Source organism: Cibotium barometz, chromosome 23 (genome assembly GCF_041138505.1).
Source record: "Cibotium barometz isolate CiBa-2024 chromosome 23, ASM4113850v1, whole genome shotgun sequence".
NCBI lineage: Eukaryota > Viridiplantae > Streptophyta > Polypodiopsida > Cyatheales > Cibotiaceae > Cibotium > Cibotium barometz.
In genome coordinates, this window is record NC_141068.1 from 44342241 (window position 1) to 44357547 (window position 15307).

Sequence of the window (15307 nt, forward strand, 5' to 3'; positions counted from 1 at the left end):
GATTATGCATATTGATCATATCCATAGTATATTATATGGCATAGATCTTGAGAGATTCCCAATTGATCTAGACATCTCCTTAGATCCTATATCATCGAAGATAGATTTATCATGGGACGTAGGTCACATAGGGGAATCATTGATGGAGATAGGCCATGTTTATGAGGACGACCTTGAAGAATAAACTTGACCTTCAGCTATTCACACGGTGATCTTTGATTATGCTCCTTAAAACAAGGTTACTACACTTAATCGTGCCAACCAACCTTGGGGATGCCATAGATGATGATTTAGGATACCATTTATCTTTCATGTGGGGATACCTCTTCATTTTTCAGTGATGGCTATGATGATGCTGATGATCATATTATTATTTTGGATCATCATACACACATAGAGGGTTTTGCACATGAGGATGATGCATGGTTTGGCTCATGTCTAGATACCTATTGATGTAGTGGATGCCACAGGGGATGAGGGCATTGGTTTGCTCTTACCCTCGCACGATGACAACATTGAGAAATGTTCTTTTGGCTCCCATGGGTGCATTTCTCAAGGTCATGACCTTCCTCTGAAGGACGTAGGGTGAAGCTCTTAGTATGCCTAGGTGAGGAGCATCAAAGTGGCCCTTGAGTGGACAAGCTTGGTTCCCATGGGTGTCGACACGATCCTATCTTCTTTAAAGCTAGGACATTTACTTTTGAATGCAGTATATGTTATTTGGGATGCATGGTATTTGATTATGTGGCGCATTATGTGGATTTACATGCATCACATCTAGATTTTCACATGAGTAGTTATTTGGACCATGGATTTGATGGTATTTCTGGTGGTCATTTCACCTTGGACGAGGATCTTGGATACTTCCTTCTTGATCCAGGTGGTCACACATTTGTTCCATGGCTGGATAGTCTACACTTTAGTTATCTATTTAACCCTAGTGATAGATAGCGAGTTATGGCATCAACATGGGTGAATATCCATTTGAGCCAGGAGGATTGGCTAGCCGGTGTCACCGACACTGGCTCTCTACATTCTAGACGGTTCGAGAGCCATTGCTTTGGAGTCTATATGGCTTGGATTTACATTTCATCTATGTGGTCGTGGTTGTATAGATTACCTCATCTTCGGGACAGCACTCATATCTTTTCCATTTGATCCTAGAGGATACCCAACTAGCCTCATCATCGACATGAGTCCTTCACTTTTCTATTTGACCCTGGGGGTCATGAGATTCATGTATTGGTATTGGTTCTCTACGATGGTGACACTTGGTCATGTATTGGGCTTTTTGTATATAGCCTTTGTATTTGTTTTGTGCATGACCACCCTTTGATTTCGAGGAGACGAAATCATTGTAGGAGGGAATGGTTTATAATGAAGTAGATTTGGCATGCACATGCACATGGGGGATGGGGCTTAAGCACTTGGGCTTAGGGTTATTCACATGTGTACTTTTGGGGGGCTTGGGCTATATTAGGCATAGGGCTCATGGACATTGTACCCTTTTTAATGATATTTTACTCTATAGACATCTTGTGTTCTTGGAGCTTATGCTCGAGCTTTCATGGTGACCTTCACCCATGTCTAGACTTCCATGTAAATGACATCTCGTGTCTTTAGACTCCACAAATGAGTCTCCCTGTTTCTCCCTTCTTTCAGATATAGTTGCTAATTGAGTTTACTTGATAGCTCCTCATGGAGCATTACAAAATCATACGAAAATAGAATTGAGTAGCATCACCAAAAAAATGTATGATGAGAACTTTATCTCGTCTTGAAATAATCAAACAAAAAATACCTAATGACTCCTTTAATACTTATTCTAATTAGACCAAAGCATGGGATCTCATGAGATAGATTGATTCCAAAGAGAAACCTTAGGTCCAATCATTCACTTAATCCACATTCATTCTATTAGAAGTTAGACCAAAGCATGGAATTTCATGGTAGATTAATTCCAAAGAGAAACCTTAGGTCCAATCATTCATCACCTATTAGTAAAACCTACACTCTTGGCATAAATTTGACAGCATGGGGATTTGAACCTTAGTGAAGGCATTATAACTCACAAGCTCTACCACATACACTACACAAACTTGGTATCATAAAGTGTGAAAGTAACACTTATATTTTAAAACTAGTAGATGTCCTATTTTTAGAAGCAACTGTGCACCTATTTGCACGTGCTCTTTTAGAAGCACATGCTATTTTTAGAAGCAAGTGTGCACCTATTTGCATGTGCTTTTTTAGAAGCACCTTATTTTTAGCATTTACACTACCCAACTGAAGCTTTTTACATCGTTTAAGAATATTCTCTCCTTATTAATGGATTAAACCATTAAATTCACTGTTCCATGCATAATCACTTTTTACATCGTTTAAGAATATTTTCTCCTTATTAATGGATTAAACCATTAAATTCACTGTTCCATGCATAATCACTTTTTTTTTTTTGGAGAAACTAAAGTTAAGTTATGATGATGGTTATATTTCTTTAAACTTAAGGTCGCTCCTTTACATAATACAATACATAAGGTCGCTCCTTTACATATTTCTTTAAACTTAAGGTCACTCCTTTACATAATACAATAAATTTTTTAATTTCATACATGGTGGTGAACACCGTCCCCCTCGCAAAGAATTTTGAGCACCATATTTGGAGATAATAAGGCCTCAAACCATTTTTTCAAGCCTTTCCAATTAATTACTAAGATCCTTCTTATAGCAATTTAAAGTACCCAAATACTGTAATTCAACCTCTCTGCATGTTTTGAATGTGTCTTTCTATCCCTTTCTCTCTTTCTCCGTCTCATTTGTGTTCTCTCTCGTGCACAATTTCTTTTGATATATGCAAAGAGCCAAGTTGCAAATTATCCGTATTATGAAACATTTTCTTGGGAAGTCATCCCCACGAGAGAACACATCCAAACTTCTAGTGTAAAAAGTAGCTTCATTAGCACAAATCATATAAGCATAGTGCCATGTTTACTAGGAGTAAACATACTAACAAGTTGGAAAAATAAGAATGAATGTAAAAAATGAAGATGTATTGTGTGTTGTATGCATACTTGTAACGAAGCTGATGCTCTCTCCCTCTCTATCTCTCTATCTCTCTTTTTCTCTTTCTATCATAGTACTAATTTAATACTAATTAAAGTGTCATAAATAATTGATGATATAAATTTAATAACATCTTATTAATTTAGTACTGAACAACAATATCTACTATTAACTGTTTGGTAATAATTGAAAACTAATTTATTACTTCTATACTAAATATAAAAAAAACTGAAGTCTCTTTGACACATGCCATTAAAGAATGCAAAGTGCATCGGGGGAGAGAGAGAGAGAGAGAGAGAGAGAGAGAGAGAGAGAGAGAGAGAGAGAGAGAGAGAGAGAGAGAGAGAGAGGTCAATCCCGTCAGAGATGGATGAGAGCTGACTTCTATACTATATGTAAAGGAGACTGAAGTCTCTTTTGACACGTGTCATCAAAGAATGCAAAGTGCGAAAGGGGTGGGCAGAGAGCGGGGGCAAAAAGAGAGAGAGAGATGCCAACCCGTCAGAGACGGGTGAGAACCGACTTGTATCTATAATACTAACTAATATTAGTCACACAAACACACACACTCTATCTATAATACTAACTAATATTAGTCACACAAACACACACACTCTCTCTATATATAATGCTAGCTACAATAATATTTTATATCTATCTAAATTCATTGATTGTAGATAGTAACTATATGAGAAATAATACTTACTGTCGCCCGGGTTTGATGGATGGGCGGGCTGTGGATGCTGTCGTGTCCATCAATGGCCCGCTCAGCGTGCGTCGGCTCAAAAAAATAGCACCACTTATGTAAGAACGAGGGGAACGTTTCAAAAGCCCCTTGAAAAGTCAAGCGGATTTGAAAAGTAAATACAAAACGGGGAGTTTTAATGCTTGACTGGTTTTACTCTGTTTCTGTCTTACCATCATCGTCTTGTTTTTCCAGCTTCCCTCTCGTTGCAAGCAACCTCCCTGAGAGAGAGAGAGAGAGAGAGAACGGCATTTCACACGGGGGAGACTGATCGGTCCTCGTCGCCATGTTTAGCAGGCTCTTCGGCAAGCCCAAAGATGAACCTTCCGCGCTCTCCTCACTGGACAAACTCCACGAGGTTTGAGTTTCCACCATCATGCCTACTACTTAAATTTGGAATGGTTTTCTGTGTCTGTGCCCTCGTTGCAAACAGAAGATTAGGGTTTTTTAGAGCCCCATTCAGAGCATGGGTCTCGTCTTTGATCCGTTTCTATTGCTCATCTATAATGGTTGATGCGAAACCCCTAGTCTTGAATTTATCTATAATGCTTGATGTGGCAGGGGTTTTACTCTTATGACATCGATGCCATGCTGCAGTGCTCAATTTGACAGGGGTTTTACTCTTTTGACATCGATGCCATGCTGCAGTGCTCAACTTTGAAGGCTGCAGTGGGGCTTCAAAGCCCATTTTAACCTTCAAACGAAACACACCTTTGAAATTTGGGTTTAAGAAGAAGGCCACCCCGAGTAAATTTTGTTGAGTAATGGGTTTCGCTTGAATTCTTTCAAGGTACCTTTTAGGCCTTCAATTTTGAAGTCTAAGTTAGGGTTGCAAATATCAGCCATGCCATGCTGTACATGCCACATAGCACAGCGGCTAGTAGGGGGGGAAGGGTTGTATTGACAAGTAGAGGGAACCTCATGGCATATTTGACAAGAGGTTCACTTTTGGCAGATCTTAGTAACAGGAAATTGCAAAGCCTTGTGGAACGTGTGAGTAGCATGGCTGCCGAACTACTTTTGTCCTCTAAAAGTAGTTATTGACATGCTCTTGTTGCGTTTATTTAACAAATTGTAAGAATTATACTTAGTCTTACTTTTCAAACATACAAAACAAATTTATGGGCGATTGTATGTGAGGCTCATAACTTATATTATACCTCTTGTTTCTAGTTTTGCTTAGCATAGCTGAAGGTACTTTTTTCATCAACGTTTTTCTCTACTAGGAGTGTGGAACTGGTCGGCCTGTATTTTCAGGTCTGCAGTCCCTTGGTTGGCTGCGTTTTCCTCTCCAGTGGACATTACCTATTGCAGAGGGGGTCTTGTGGTGATTCTGGCTTTGGTGGCAACCTTGGTACCTGTGGTGGACATTCCTTCTGAGATTGTGCATTTTTTTGAGATTGAGCCCAAGCTCTTGTGATGGTTGCCCCGACTACACTTCATATGTTCTATGAGTTTGCAAAGTTGGATGGTTCCAACTACACTTTGTGGAAGGTGAAGGTGAAATCAGTCTTGCGTGGCGTGGATCTCTGGAATTGGCTTGTTACACCTGTCAATGCCACTCCTCCCACTCTTGCTTTCGGTGGTGTGACTCAGGCACAGATTGATATTTGGCAAGCAAATGATCGTCGTGTTTTCTCTTTTTTGATGTTGAATTGTTAGGATTCTGTTCTCTCTCATGTGCGTACAGCAGACGGTGTACATGAAGTTTGGAAGGCATTCGCAAATCTTTTACGAGATTAAGTCTTTGGGTCGGATTTTGGCCTTGGAAAAGCAGCTTATGAACTTGTTAGTTTGTGCCTTTTTATCTTTATCTGCTTTCATCTCGAAGATGAAAGATCTTCGGGACGAGCTTGTTGTTTGTGGCAAGGATATCTCTACAGAGGATATGGCTATTCGGCTTCTCTTCAAGCTTCCAGAGAGGTTTTCAGTCTCTTTTGTTTCTTCTCCTCGTCCTGTTTCAGTTACTTGAGAGGAAGTTCTCTCCTCCATTACGCAGATTGAGTCTCGCTTTGAGGAGCGGATTGGCACCTCTAGTGGTTCTGATGGAGCTTTGGCTGCACGAGATAAAGGGAACAATCAACAGAAGAAAGAGAAAGGGGGTTCTGACAAGATCTCCAAGGATAACAACAAGGATAAAGACAAACACAAAAGCAGATCTTCTAAAAACAAGGACCTTGAGTGTCATTATTGTGGCAACAAGGGTCATAAATCGCCTCAACGTCACAAGAAGAAGCGGGATGAAGAAGCAAAGAACTCTTTCGCTACAGCGGTGTCTTAGGTCAAGAAGGATGATGGTATTCTTCTATTAGCAGGTACTTGTCGTGTACTTGCTCTTGTGACTTCTCGATCGTGGATTGTGGATAGCGGTGCTACTGCTCACATGACACTCCATCGAGATTGGTTCAAGGCATTCACTGCTAGGACAGGCGAGATCACTTTGGGTGATTCTTCTTCCGTGCGAGTACATGGACATGGCACCATCCCCATCTTTCGTTCCTCCGAGGACAAGAAGTACTTCTTTGATGTTTTGTACATTCCAGATTTGACATTTAACCTTTTGTCAGTGAGTGCTATTACAGCTTAGGGTGTGGAGGTGATCTTCTCTCGTTATGAGATTACCATTCGTGATAAGGAGACTTGTAGCATCTTGGCTCATGAAGTCCAAGCTAGTGGTTTGTACAAGTTGACCGCTTTGCTTTCTTCTGGTTCTTCTTCTGCTCTTTGGCACGCTCGGTTTGGCCATTTGAGCTATCAGCTTCTACAGCGCGCTTCGAAGGATGGGTTGGTTGAGGGTTTACCGACCATCAAGGCTCTATCTTCTGTTTGTTTTTCTTGTAAACACAAGGGAAGCAACACTGAGCCGCCTTTTCGAAGGAGGCGACACATAGATCCTCGACATCACTTGCTTTTGTTCATGCAGACTTTGTGGTCCTATGAGTATTGTGTCTTTGAGTAAGGCGTTGTACATGCTTGTGATGGTGGATGACTTCTCTAAATATACTTGGGTCTTCTTATTGAAGTCCAAGGATGAGGCTTTTCAGCACTTTTGTGATTGGAGAGTTGAGGTGGAAAAAGAGACCGGTTTCTCGGTCAAGGCTCTCAGGACCGACAGAGGGGGTGAGTTACATCCCAGGAGTTTCAGCAATATTGCAAGGCTCATGACATTCAGAGACAGCATACTACAGCCTATACTTCATCACAGAATGGAGTTGCAGAGAGGAAGAATAGGACCATTATATGCTTGAGCATTCTTCATTACCTTGACGTTTCCGGGTTGAGGTGGCTTCTACTGCTGTCTACATTCAGAACAGGTCTCCTATTGCTGCTCTTCCAAATAAAACTCCATATGAGGCTTTCCATGGTGAGAAGTCCTCTGTTGTTCATTTTCGGGTATTTGGTTGTTTGGCATATGTATGTGCCTAAGGAGCATCGCTCCAAGTTGGACTTGAAGTCTCAGTGCATGTGTCACCATTTGGCCACCCAATTAGGCCACCCGTGCTTTCTTATCATGTATGTACATTGGATTGGACTGGTGTCCATGGCAGTTGTTTATGCCGGGGATTGATGCCGCCCATGTGATACTGTAGACTTGGCTTTCCGTTGGGACTCGTGCCTCCGTGTACATGCCCGGAAATGCTTGGTGGATTGGTGTTCCATTGGGTTTGGTACCTCGTGTACTTGCCTGGAGCACGTCTATTTTGGTATAGTCTCATGAACGGGGCTTGTCCATACCAATGCTGCATTGCATAGCATCTTTATGTGCTTGCCTGCAAATGAAATTGCATGTTGTTTTCATGCTTGCGTGACCTATGTGTAGTTTCGGGCTAGGGGACGCTCGCCCGTGAACCGTGCGTGTGAAACTGTCTGCTGACATGGTTGTGTGGCATGTGAACAGGTGGTAAGTATTACCCAATCTAGGCTCAAATAGCCCTTAGGACTTGGCCAATATTTATAAGTGAGTGCGTTCCCACTAAAGTTTGGGCGTCCAAAAGTCACTTATAAATTATGACCGCTTCCAAGTTCACACTCACTGAAGTCCCGAGGCGGCCAAGACTCAATGTCCAGGACCTGATCCTCCCCTTTTACTCACATAAATGGGCATCTCCCCATGTCCCTTCACCTGATTGGACCCCAATTCGCTTACTTATTAAGAGAAAATTCGTGTTTTCTCTTCATGAAGAGTTTTAGAGGCTGAAAACTCTGTTTTTCCACCATTTCTCTCCATTTCCAAGCTCTCCATAGCCATACCCAACTTGCTAGGGTGTTTTCCAAGCTTCCAAGAGTGTTTCCAAATGCTAATCACTCTCCTACACTCTCCCAATGACTGAAATTCAGCAAAACAGCTCTCTTTATTGTTGTAATTTCTGGTCTTTTTGCTGAAAACCCTAATTTCAGCTCTTCTTTCTCAAGTTGAACCATAGGGGAAGCTTTCCCAAGGTTCCCTTCATCCTCTTGAAGACTTTTGTCGCGAAGAAAGGCGACAAATCAAAGATCTCAACACTCCAAGGACTTCCATCGCGAAGACTTCCGCTGTCATCGACTCTACTTGCTATTGGTAAGCTTTTATGCTTAAATATGGGAGCAAGTAGCAGGAGGGAGGAATCGGATTACAAGATCACATACCCTGTGTAGTGTTCTCTTGTCCTACGTGCTCTCTTGCAGATTGTTGCTACCATGTGTTGGTGGAACAATAGAGAGCAGATGGTAGGGAACATGGGCACTTGAGAGGGTAGTGTGGGTTGCAAGTCTACATCGACAACCACTTGTTTGCAATACTGTATTCATATGCATTGGTATGGAAATTTGGTCAGAAATGCCCATGACACTATGTACTTGATTCTCCCAAGATCAATATACTTTATTTGAGGGAGGGGTCGGCCGTTCCGGCTCATTGTGTGTCTCTTGTCAATTCAGCAATTTACTTCTTGTATTTGAGCAAGTGTCCATAAAATCTTAGTGTATTTAAGTGTATTGATTAGCATTGTGTTCAACCAAGTTACAGCATGACTTTTCTCGGATCCATCACTGTGTCGTCCAAGCCATATCGTCTATATGATCAGCAGGCCAGCAAAGTTGTTGTGAGCCGTGAGGTGTTTGACGAGATTCCTACATCTTCAGAGGGGGGTGGTGAGCTTTTTCTTCTTCCTCCTCCTCCCTTTGCTTCTATTACACCTCTAGATGTGGATTCTCAGTTAGATGATGATGATTCTGCTCTTCCTCTAGCGAGCTCGAGCAGATTTATGCCTGGATGGTATTTTCAGACAGTTCTCGATTTTGAGTTATGTGAGCTTCCTTCTGCTCCTCGCCTGGTTCTCTCAGGCGATCTTCCATAGTTTCAAGGAAACAAATTCATGAGGGCAACATGTTTGTTAACTATGCTCTTATGTTCTCTATCATTCATGGTCCTTCTGATCCCACTTCAGTGGACGAGGCTCTTTCACATGAGCCTTGGCGTCATGCTATGCAGGCAGAGCTGGATGCTATTGAATGGAATGGCACTTGGATTTTGCTGCCTAGGCCACTGCAGCGTAAGGTGATTGGTGTGCGTTGGATCTTCAAATCGAAGTTTCGAGCTAATGGCAGCTTGGACAAGCACAAGGCGAGGTTGGTTGCCAAGGGTTATGCTCAGCGCGCTGGAGTCGACTTCGAGGAGACCTTCGCTCCGACAGCCCGGATGACTACCATTCGCACCGTTCTTGCTCTTGGAGGACATCATAGATGGCCCGTATTCTAGATGGATGTCAAGTCGGCTTTTTTGAATGGAGAGCTTACACAGGAGGTTTATGTTGATCAACCGTCGGGATTTGTTGTTCTAGGCAAACAGGATCAGGTGTACTAGTTGAAGAAAGCTTTATATGGTCTGAAGCAGGCTCCGCGGGCTTGGTATCAGCAGATTGATGAGATCTTTCAGAAGCTTGGCTTGTGCCGTTCTCATGCAGATTCAAACCTTTATATCCTCCTTGAGAGGGGGTTGATTGTTATCATTGTGGTCGATGTTGATGGCCTCATCTTTACAGGTTCTTATTCTGTGCCAATCCGTTCAGTCATGGATGCTTTGGAGACAGAGTTTGAGATGACAGATCTTGGCCTTCTGCATTATTTTCTTGGCTTTGAGATTTGGCAGACCCCGAAGGGTATTTTCTTCTCTCGGCAAAAGTACACACGGGAGATACTTGACAGATTTCAGATGATTGGATGCAAACCAATATCTTCTTTTATGGATACTAGTGAGAAGCTTTCTCTTCTTGATGCTTCTCTAGGGATTGATCAGGGACAGTATCGGATTCTTGTCGGTTGTTTGGTTTGGTTGACCTACTCCCGATTGGACGTGTGTTTTGCAGTCAGCTTATTGAATTCTTTCTCATCCAAACCCCTTTAGTAGCATTGGCGGTGTGCTCTCAGAGTTCTTCGGTAGTTGCGTGGCAGTGTGGACTTTGTCATCTTCTATGGCCAAGGATGCACTCTTCTTGGATGGTTTGATTCAGATTGGGCTGGAGATCCAGATACTCGATGTTCGACCATCGGTTGTGTTTTTTCACTTGGGTCTGAAGCCAGTTCATGGAGTAGTGAAAAGCAGCCTACTGTGGTGCTTTCCTCTACAAAGGCGGAGTATCGTGCGGTTTGTTATGCTGCATGTGAGGTGATTTGGTTGCAGAGATTATTGGAGGAGCTTGGCTGTCCTCCTACCGGATCTACTCTTCTTTGGTGTGACAATCAGAGTTGCATCGCCATCGCCATCGCCATCGCCATCGCCATCGCCATCGCCATCGCCATCGCCATCGCCAAGAACCCTGTGTTTCATGCTCGTACGAAACACATTGAGATACAGTATCACTATGTTCGTGAACGGGTTCTTGCTGGAGATTTGCGTTTGGAGTATTGTCCTTCAGTGGAGAATGCAGCAGATTTGTTTACCAAGCCGGTTTCTCAGGCTTCCTTGGCTCCTCCTCTTCGGCTTCTCGGAGTATGTTCAGCATTTGGTACTGAGAGGGGGTGTTAGCACATTCATCCCCAGTTTCAGCTCATATTTGGTGTCCCTTTTGGTCCCTTTTCATGGCCCTTGATTGTGGGCTGGCCACCCTATTTTTGTACATTTTTCTGGGATTTTTCCCATGTTGAGTGCCTTTTTTCCTAGTCGGCCAGCATCACCATGTCCAGTCGGCCAGCCCCTCTTACCTATAAATAGGTGGGCTGGCCTCTCACTTTTCTCATAGTCTAGTCTTTCCTTTTGCTCCCTCACTTGTGAGACTCTTCTTGTCTCTTGCTTGGGATTGTTCATTTCAGTATATTCAGCATAGTTGCTCCATATCTCTCTCTCTTGCACTCTCTGCTCAGCACACTCTAGTGCTTGTTTGCTTCCGCTCTGGGCACTCATTCAATGAAAGCAAGTGGCTGTGCAATGATGAAGCAATTGGAGCACTTTCACATGTGTACACAGGTTGGTTCAGGTCGCAGCTAGTTCGCAGGCATATTACATGCTTTCATTCAGGGTGGGCAGATTAAGTGGGTTGTGAACAGGCTGGGGGAGGGTGTGGGTAGCATGACAGGCATTCAAATGTGGACAAGATCTAGATTCTTAAATGATGGCTGTTATGCTACTACTGCTTGATTCTGACAGTACTTGCTGCCTTAAAGCTGTACAGGGTTGAAACATGTTGGACTGGGCTGCTAACTACTAATTGAAGGCTGAGGCTTGCATATCCAACCATGAATGAGACCCAAGCCCTCCTTTTACAGGCACATAACTGCTCCAATTGGGAAGTCTTTTGCAAACCCAAAAATTATGTCATAGTCACTTAACGTGTTCATACAGGGCTAAGAATGGCGAGGCTGGTTTACACATGCTCAGATTGCCCAAAACTGGTCCAAACATGTCCCTAAGCTGTAGGATCATGTCTGTGTCACCAATTTAATTGGTGCACATGACATATGGGCACCCATTTGAACGTTGGGCTGGTTGTGAGCAGGTGGATGTCTAACTATGCAAATTTGGGGCTTGTTCCCGACTTGACTCCATGATCTTTCACTTCAACCTCTTATCTTGCAAGCTGTCTAGCCCTTCCGACCTCACTGCATCATCTTTCACGTCCAGCCCTCTCCTCAGCTTGTATTGACGTTTTATCAGCAGCATACCAGTCCCCAACCACTTGTCAAGCAGGTGTAAAAATCTTTCCTATTTCACAATGTTCACCTTTTTTGGAGAGCATCTGGGAAAAAATGCTATATTGGAGCTTCGGTCAGACTTGATTTGGCATCCAAGATGGTGGTAGGAGTGCTCCTTGCTATAGCTTAGTTTATTGCGTCTTGCTGGTGCTTCTCACAAGCATATGTATGGCATCTTTAGACAGTGATCCGAAACTACCTACGACTAGGGCTTGGTGGCTCGTGATCCCAAAGCTCGTGCTACTAGGAGACCACCATGCTACCAATCTGAAGAGAGTATTTGCTTTGATTGCTGCAAGAGAATGAATATGATGAAATGATGACTTGCTGTCCCAACAGAGACTGACCTGAATTTGGGGTTTCCCACATGGAATTCCCCTTCTTCTTGACACTCAGGGTTGCCTGGGCTGGGGAGTACCATTCCTACTGATTGGGCTTGTTTACTGATGACGACCAGCGTTCTCCTCTCCACACAGTGGGGTGAAAATCGCCCATGCGTGTAGGTCCTCCAAGTGCTTGCATTTTGCTTCAAGTGCTTGCCCGGGTGCTAAAGTTGCTGCATATGCTTGTGAGGATACAGTTGGGAATGATGGGTAGCAAGGTGCCTCTTTGTAGGGCTTGTGTGTGCTGGTCGGCCAGTTTCTACAGGCTGACTCTGGGAGAATTGGACAAAAATATTCAATATTTTGCCATTTTCCCCTTATACATGGGCGTCCCTTTCCAGATTGGGCATTGCCCGTTGGAATTGGTACTTGGGCACCCAATGGGCTGCCCATAGCCCATAGCAGCAAAGACACGGGTTTCATTTTCGAAAAGAAACGTATGGGACGTTTCTTACAATAAGAAACGTTTCTTTCATAAAAAACGTGAGGTAAGGGTTTTTTTGAAATTGACTTTAGCCTTAGCAAAGGTTTTAACGTTTTGATGTTTTCAATCCCCTGCTCGCTCTCTCCATAGTGTACCTTCCAGTTCCAGTTTCATTTTCTAGGTGCCAGTAGTATCATCTTTATTTTTCATTTTCTGGGTTTTTTTATCCAGACATTGTATCAGATCCACCATGATGTAACTTTTGGTCTCATAGGTCATTATGGCCTTTTGAAGACGTTAATATAACATTTCATTTCATTTCATTTCTCCCTCTCTACTCTCTGTGGCGTTCTCTCTCCCTCCCTCCCTCCCTCCCTCTCTCTCTCTCTCTCTCTCTCTCTCGCTTCTTCTTCTTCTTCTTCTTCATCTTCTTCTTCCTTCTTCTTCTTCTTCTTCCCTCCCTCTTCTTCCTTCCTTCTTCTTCTTCTTCTTCCCTTGTCTTCTTCCTCTTCTTCTTCTTTCCTCTTCTTCTTCTTCTTCTTCTTCTTCTTCTCCTTTCTTTCTTCATCTTCTTCTCCTTCTCTTCTATTCTTCCTCTTCATCCCCATATCATTCTCAGCTGAAAATTGAAATCTCCAATTTCTCCCAATTTGCAAACCCTAATTTCCCCCAATATGGAATTAGTCCCAATTTTTAGCCGTTTCTCAAAATTGCCCCAATTTTGAGCAACTCAATCTGCCAAGTGACAATGACAAATTTTAGCTTCTTACTACTTTAGTGTTGCTATAATGTTTAGGTTTGAAGCTAAAATTCTATATGAAAATATTAAAAACTAAAAAAAAAACGACGTTTCTTATTTTGACCCGAATTTTAGAAACGTTTCTCACGTGTTTCATACATTTCCTTTTCTAACATATGAATTCCTTTTCTAACGTTTCATATGTTTCTGGCTGTTATGCCATAGCCTCACCCATGATCCCATAAATGCATGATAAGCCATCTTGTTACCTTGCTAGTGACCTTGGATGGAAAAGTCACATAGGGAGACTTCCCAAATAACCTGACCAATGTTTCAGTCACTCCATCATGGGTCTAATAAATGCCTAGGACACCTGCACATCATTACAACTTGCAAGTGGGTTACATATGACTTGTTGGGTGTTACATGATGAAGGTTGATTGTAGTAATCACAACCTTAATTAACTTAATTAATGTAGAGATGAATTTAGATGAATGCAAATGCAACTATATTAATGATGCAAATGATTACGATTGATGTATCTATGATGCTGATGCTAATGTTGACTTCGTGTTGATGCAACTTCGACTGTTGAACTTGATTCCCTTTTGGAAAATGATTCCTATCACTTATATATGTGTGGAGGAAGCTGGTAAGCTAGCACAAGTGCTGTCGACCAGGTTTGGACAAGTAATATTGCAATAATATCCCTTAAATGCTACGCTTTGTCTTGATGCTGCCCAAACAAATGATGACCATTGACTTTGACTTGGCCGCTTGTTGTTAGCGTTCTTGAGGTGGCTACCGACTGCCATCCAAGGGCCTGTATGACTGCTGGGCTGGTCCCCTACACTCTCCAATGATGATGGTAATGCTGTTGATGATGATGATGATGCCAGCTTGTCACCGTGCAACCCGAAGGGTGTGCACGTGACATTCCCTTCTTCTAAACTTGTTGCAACACTTTGATCTGGCGATTGATTCCAACTCCACTGACGCCACTGGCTCCATACTTCTTCTCCGAGGATTGAGGCTTATGCAGGAGCAATTGAGGAATACCTAAACCAAGAGCCTTGAATTGTGGGAACTTGTCTAGCGATGCACCCTAAAATTACTTGGAAAACTATTGATTGGCCATTGAAAGCTTTCACACACCATCTCTGGAAAGCATGAAACTCTGTACCTCATGAGGCGAATGTTGAAGCCCCTTCCCGCTGCCATACGCAGTCGGGACATGCGTTAATTGATGGCGATGTCGAAGAGAACTTCGTGCTGCCAACAAGCGATGCACAAAACTCCACTTTCCCCTTTGATGATGGATGTTAGACTTCTTCAAGACAACCAAGGATGGTCTTGTTTGCCTTGCGAATGCAAAGGATGAATGCATGACTGAATGAGACGTGGGTCTAAAATGACCTATATGCTGAGACAACCCTATATGCTATGCAAATGCAAATGAAGGGTTACTAATGCAAATATGGGCTAAAGCCTATAATGATGACTTGTAAAATCTTTAATACTGGATTTATTGAGTGGAAGCAACTATTGAATGAATGGAATACATCTGGCCAAAGCGAAAGCTAAGGTGGAAAGTAGCATGGGTGAAGACGGGAGTTGATCCGATGCGTGATGAAGGTTGGGTGGGAGTGGCTTACTAGAATGACCAAGCGTTCTACCTAGTCTGGGCTACGAAAACACAATATTCTCCTGATCTAAAGATACTATATGCTTTGGACTCCATTGAGGCTGGTTACCCTAGATGCTCTGATACCAATGTTACATGATG

The 15307-nt window shown here is 42.8% G+C and overlaps 1 protein-coding gene across 1 annotated transcript in view; it reads left to right on the forward strand.

Moving 5' to 3' along the window:
- The first annotated feature begins 3893 nt into the window (after positions 1 to 3893).
- LOC147625990 (vacuolar protein sorting-associated protein 32 homolog 2-like) overlaps positions 3894 to 15307 on the forward strand; it is a 43886-nt gene continuing 32472 nt past the window's right edge. The window contains exon 1 of the mRNA XM_086817555.1: positions 3894 to 4166. Within this exon, the coding sequence (XP_086673681.1) occupies positions 4095 to 4166 (72 nt within the window). The 5' untranslated portion in view covers positions 3894 to 4094. The remainder of the gene's footprint in view (positions 4167 to 15307) is intronic.